At 35.7% G+C, this 6,098-nt stretch overlaps 1 protein-coding gene across 1 annotated transcript in view; it reads left to right on the top strand.

Annotated features, from left to right (window-relative positions):
- Positions 1-6,039, top strand: part of LOC113215402 (dual 3',5'-cyclic-AMP and -GMP phosphodiesterase 11) — a 15,188-nt gene extending 9,149 nt beyond the window's left edge. Inside the window, exons 2-19 of the mRNA XM_052269429.1 lie at positions 113-460; positions 561-668; positions 768-917; positions 995-1,105; positions 1,207-1,304; positions 1,380-1,443; positions 1,538-1,672; positions 1,780-1,880; positions 1,974-2,073; positions 2,152-2,238; positions 2,331-2,498; positions 2,590-2,699; positions 2,801-2,888; positions 3,007-3,107; positions 3,187-3,328; positions 3,417-3,491; positions 3,694-3,777; positions 4,152-6,039. Coding sequence (XP_052125389.1) covers positions 113-460; positions 561-668; positions 768-917; positions 995-1,105; positions 1,207-1,304; positions 1,380-1,443; positions 1,538-1,672; positions 1,780-1,880; positions 1,974-2,073; positions 2,152-2,238; positions 2,331-2,498; positions 2,590-2,699; positions 2,801-2,888; positions 3,007-3,107; positions 3,187-3,328; positions 3,417-3,491; positions 3,694-3,777; positions 4,152-4,280 — 2,199 coding nt within the window. The 3' untranslated portion in view covers positions 4,281-6,039. The remainder of the gene's footprint in view (positions 1-112; positions 461-560; positions 669-767; positions 918-994; positions 1,106-1,206; positions 1,305-1,379; positions 1,444-1,537; positions 1,673-1,779; positions 1,881-1,973; positions 2,074-2,151; positions 2,239-2,330; positions 2,499-2,589; positions 2,700-2,800; positions 2,889-3,006; positions 3,108-3,186; positions 3,329-3,416; positions 3,492-3,693; positions 3,778-4,151) is intronic.
- The last annotated feature ends 59 nt before the right edge of the window (positions 6,040-6,098 follow it).

Raw genomic sequence — 6,098 nt, forward strand, 5'->3', positions numbered from 1 at the left:
TCGTAACGGCGAATGACGGACGTACTTTATGGATGATCCCCATCTGATATTCTTTGACTGCCTTTCTCCGTTGCGACGTGCTCAAATGTGTGACGTTTGTCTCCTGCTACAGGTCAAGGATATATGCAACGAGCTGGATGTGAGGTCACTGTGCCACAAGATCCTGCAGAATGTGTCCATGCTGCTCCGCGCCGACCGCGGCTCCCTCTTCCTCGTGCAGCCAGCCCGCGGCAGCGGCCCACAGGGTGGCGCCAACGGCCCGGTGCCTACCGCCTGCGGTGACAACTCCCCGTCGACGCCCAGGCGCCGTATGCTGGTCTCCAAACTGTTTGACGTCTGCTCGCGCTCGACCCTCGCGGAGATGGAAAAGAAGGAGGAGATCCGCATCACCTGGGGGACAGGCATCGTCGGCTTTGTGGCTGAGAGCGGGGAGCCCGTCAATATACCCGATGCCTACAAGGTGGGTGCCCCACTTAGATGCGCTGCGCTAAAGACTAGCCAGGGGAAAAAAGAATGTTCTGTTCATAATTTTTGTTATGTTAATGTCTTTCATTTTACAGGATGAAAGATTTAACCGTGAAATCGATGCTAGCACGGGGTATACAACAAAAACTCTGCTCTGTATGCCCATAAAAGATACAAATGGAGATGTGATTGGTGTTGCGCAGGTAGATACTCTTCCATCAACAAAAAGAAAATTATTATTTTTTTCTGACCTTCTTTTAATCTTGAATTTTACTTCCACTCTGTGTTTTGAAATATATTAGGTGATAAACAAGGAAATGGAGAAGGGTAAAATCTCTTGTTTTTCATCAAGTGATGAAAAAGTTTTTGCAAGTTATTTACAGTTTTGTGGTATTGGATTGAGAAATGCCCAGCTTTATGAAAAAAGTCAACTTGAAGTCAAACGAAATCAAGTATGTATTGTTTCAAAGTATTTCTCACGATAAAAATGTCCCTGCAGAATTTTTAGTTATTAATATTTGTTTTGTAGGTATTGCTAGATTTAGCACGGATGATATTCGAAGAACAAAGTACAATAGAACACATGGTTTATCGAATATTGACCCATACTCAATCTCTTATTCAGTGTCAGAGAGTACAGGTAAATTACATTTTTATTGCACAATAATTTAACTAACTGTAGTTTCTATCCACAAGCCGTAGGAACTGACAAAATTCTGCTTCCGTCTTATTTCATTTCAGGTTCTTCTTCTACATCAAGCCTCAAAAGGCAGCTTTTCTCGAGTCTTTGATTTTGAATCCAGTGATTTGACCCGAGAGGAAAATGATCCTCGAACAAGGTGAGTTATGGTAGTTTCTTTACTCCTTTTCAATGTTTAAGGCACTGTATTAACTTAAATTTTTCCTGTTAACAGCCCTTTTGAGAGTCGTTTTCCGATTAATGTTGGTATAACTGGTTATGTTGCCACTACAGGAGAGGTAAGCATTCATATAGAAAGTTCTCTCCAATTACAACAATGCAGGCAATCTTACAGTACAAGTATTTCAAGTTTTGTGACCAATTGTATTTCAGACAGTAAACATTCCTAATGCTTACGAAGATGAACGATTTGACCATTCTGTTGATGATGGAATAGCATTTAAGCACAAGAGTATTCTCTGTATGGCAATTAAAAACTCATCTGGACAAATAATTGGAGTAATTCAGGTATGCATATTTTTAAATTGTAAATCAAGTGTATAATTGAATTTGAGGAATTTATCCCTTGTTGCACTGATGGCACATAGATAATTTTGGTTGTTACCTGTTTTCAGCTGATAAATAAATTCAATGACTTACCATTCACAAAAAATGATGAAAATTTTGTGGAAGCTTTTGCTATTTTTTGTGGAATGGGAATACATAACACACATATGTAAGTATAGCTTTTGAAAGTTGAAAAGTAATAACATTTCACATTATGATTGGTTGTAAACATCGGATTTGACATTATTTGCATTTACACTAGGTATGAGAAAGCAATCATTGCTATGGCAAAACAGAGTGTAACCTTGGATGTGCTGAGCTATCATGCATCTGCATCTCTGGATGATGCAAGAAGATTACAGGTATGTATTTATTAAAATTGTTATTTATCTGTACATTTCTGTATCCAACCTAAAATTATGTTTTCTATTTTTTTTCAGCGCCAAGTTGTTCCATCAGCCCAGAAGTTTCAGCTCCATGACTTCAAGTTTGATGACATCAATATGACTCAGGATGAAACACTCAAAGTAAGTTTTTATCAATTTTAGAACAACGTAAGTTTTCAAAGCTTCTACAAACTCTAAATTATTTAATGTTGTGATTTTTATTGTTTTTCTAGGCGTGTTTACGGATGTTCCTAGATCTTGATTTTGTCAATAGATTTCATATTGATTATGAAGTGCTCTGCCGCTGGCTTCTTAGTGTGAGAAAGAATTATCGTAATGTTACATATCATAATTGGCGTCATGCATTCAATGTTGCCCAAATGATGTTTGCAATAATAACTGTAAGTACTGTTTCGTTTCTTCTCTATGATATATTATAGTGCCACTTTTCCCAATGAACTGCTATTTTATCCACGTTTCTCTATGTTTAAGGCAACACAATGGTGGAAAATATTTGGAGACATTGAATGTTTGGCACTTATCATAGCATGTCTATGCCATGATCTAGACCATAGAGGAACAAATAACTCATTTCAAATTAAGTAAGTCCATCTATATTATATTATCACATTGATTCTTCAAATAAAATGTGTTATTTGGTTTTATACCTCTTCATTTTCTCCCCCTTTTTCTTCAATTTTAGGGCTTCTTCTCCTCTGGCACAGTTGTACTCCACTTCAACAATGGAACACCACCATTTTGACCAGTGTATTATGATTCTCAACAGCCAGGTAGGGTACCACTTAAAAAACTCATTATTTTCATATTTTTCTAGTCCAACCAAACCAATATTTACTCATGACTTGTGAGAGAAAAATTATTTGATTAATTTTTATCTTGTAATTCCAGGGAAACCAGATATTGGGTAACTTGTCTCCTGATGAATATTCGCGAGTAATCAAGGTATTGGAAGATGCTATTTTATCCACTGACCTTGCTGTTTACTTCAGGTAAAACATTATTAACTGAAATTCTTTATTCAAAAATATTTGCCTATGCTTGACATTTCAAAATACAACAATATTTCAGAAAAAGGGGTGCATTTTTCAATTTGGTGCGAACGTCATCTTATAATTGGTCGAGAGAAGACCACAGAGAATTATTACGAGGCATGACAATGACAGTATGTGATTTAGCGGCCATCACCAAACCATGGGATGTGGAGAAGAGGGTGAGTACATTAATCAAATCAAACGAAATTCTATGTTTATGTTAAGTTTACTTAGCAAAGATCAACAATTTTCCCTTTCACTTCACAGGTGGCTGAACTAGTAACAAGTGAATTTTTTGAACAAGGCGATATTGAAAGAAAAGAACTTCACATTACGCCCATTGTAAGTTCTTTTCTTGAGGTCCAATAAATTCTATGAAACCTTTGAGGTTTTGTTCACATTTCATGAATTATATTAGTGACTTAAATTTGTAGAGCTTAAACAGTTGCTGTAGTATTCAGTAATATATAGTCCACTTGAAAGAGCGCTCCGATTGCCCTTTTCCTCTCACTATTTGATTAAAATTTGCTTTGTGCATTTTCAGGACATAATGAACAGAGAGAAAGAAGATCAACTTCCACTAATGCAAGTTGGTTTCATTGACTCAATTTGTCTACCAATATATGAGGTAAAATTTTTAAGTATACCAATCTGTTATGTAGGAGTCCTTCTGTTTCCAACAGGCAGGTGAGCTGGCATCACAATGGCCCACGCGGATCAAAATTTTATGATAAATGAGAAGTGTGTAAGTCAAACTTGAGCAAAAAGTCGGAAAACATATTATGCCTTATATCTTTGAAACCATTCCACCTAGTAGGCTGAGCCTTGCTCAAAAGATGGTTAAGCTACTCATAGATCAACCATAAAATTTTGGGTCCATGTGTGGTCACTGCGATGCCACTCACCTACCCTTTGGTAGAAAAACACTTGTGCTTTTTCATATCTTGCACTAAAGTTTGAAGTGTAATACAAAATTTCTAATGTAAGTTTTTCTTTTTCCAGTCATTTGCTGTTCTGTCAGACAAATTAGAGCCATTGGTGGACGGAGTTCGAAACAATAAACAAATGTGGCTGCAGATGGCTGATGAAGATAATCCTGACGAAGTTAAAGAAAATGAACAAGAAAATTAGAGGGGAAAAAAGACTGTAGGACTGTGCCTACTCACAGATAGGAGACTGCTTGGGGAGCAAGACTATATCCAGAAGAATCTAACAGTTATTCTCTACTTTGTTGTACAACACAGTAGCCCTCCACCTGCAACACCAAGTTAACCTTGTGGGTTGTCATGTTTTCCCATGTAATATTTTATAGTGTACCAATTTTTCTAAACTTCAAATTGAATTAATATTGTCAAGTAGCCTAAAGTCAGAAGTTACTTGGAAACCTATAGCATGTAAGTATAGAACATGGGTAGCGCTGCTTCAGTGCTTCAGTATTCCTATCCATATATCTTCATCATTAATTTCAATGACAATTTTCTAAATCAAATTAAGGACGAGTCAATCAATCATACTACTGCTTCTGTGCTTAACTGTACTAAAAGCTGAGATAAGAAATCCTTGGATGAATACATTCTTTCATCAGAGACCAAATAATAGTAAATTGTATGTTTTCTCAATTTGTAAATATATTTTTTTAGGAAATATTAGATAAAGCAGAGGTAGATGTGAATTGTATTTATGTTATTAAACAAAGAATTTGGAGAGTACAAAGTATACTTAAGATATATGTTGAAAGTCCTTACATTTTTGGCATGCTTAAATTATCACCCTTATTTATATAGTTATGGAACTCTATGTTGAGTTAATAACTTTTAAGCATTTCAAGTGCATTAAGAATAAACTTTCCTCGGGGAAAACCCCACAGTTCATGTGTTTCCCTTCTAAATCAAAAGTGTTATCAGAGAAATGGTTACCAATATGTTCATTAATGCCAAAATACAAGTATAAATTTTCCATGCCCATTTTGTGTAACCAAAATATATGTGTGGTGTATTTAGTCTCAAGAAGATAAAGTGGAAGCTTGTTTTTAGTTTGATTTCCAAAATCACCCAAAGCACAAATTGATTGCAGTGAAACAAATAAATAGTGAACTTTAGCTTTGACTTCATGAGGTTAAATCCACTCATCATATAGGTTGTTGAGTAGCTGATTAAGGTAATAATTAAAGAATGTGTCTGGCAGTTTATCATCATTTATTTCATTCATCATGTGTACATATTTATTTTTCTGAATAATTAGAATCAATTCTACTGTGATTTCAAAAGCTTTTTACCTACTTGATCTTAGATGTTGTCTGTGATAAAATATGACATGTTGCTTGTGTTTATGTCTGGAGTCTCATTTCCTATGTGTGAAACTATGCCATTATTGTAGTCCCTATGCACAGGGAAATTCCCCCCCCCCTTTTCCCCCCGAAAAAATCACTGACACTGTCAATATCGAAAGTTAACAGCTATGTAAGATATCGATTTCCGTTCAGCAACTGTGTACAACTGTGTACTAGGGTTGACATTTTACTGTTTCTGACTTTTCTAGCAAAGAACAAATGCATGCACTCAAAATGTTAAAATTAAATTGGAAGTATTCACTTACCAAGTATATCCTCAAGATTAGGACTGCTGATGTCAGTGTGGCAGCTCATCCTATCCATATTCTGTCCCGTGCATTCTGTGATTATAAAAATGTTGGATATGTGAAACACAAGTAGTGCTTATTAAGTAAGTCAAAAGAAATTTAAGTAAATCAGTATTGCCTAGAGAGTTATAAGAAAGGATTTTTTAAGAAGGTACAGTGCGTTAATAACTTAACTACTGTTGTGAAAAGAAGGTAAAACGAATTCAATAAAATTGAATTATTGACAGAAGAATAAATATAGACTGCTAAAGCATTTGGACCTTATAATTTTCCTGATAGTTCCTAAGACAAGCATACATACCAATATGCATA

This window comes from Frankliniella occidentalis, unplaced genomic scaffold (genome assembly GCF_000697945.3).
Source record: "Frankliniella occidentalis isolate FOCC.00 unplaced genomic scaffold, Focc_3.1 Scaffold92, whole genome shotgun sequence".
Taxonomy (NCBI): domain Eukaryota; kingdom Metazoa; phylum Arthropoda; class Insecta; order Thysanoptera; family Thripidae; genus Frankliniella; species Frankliniella occidentalis.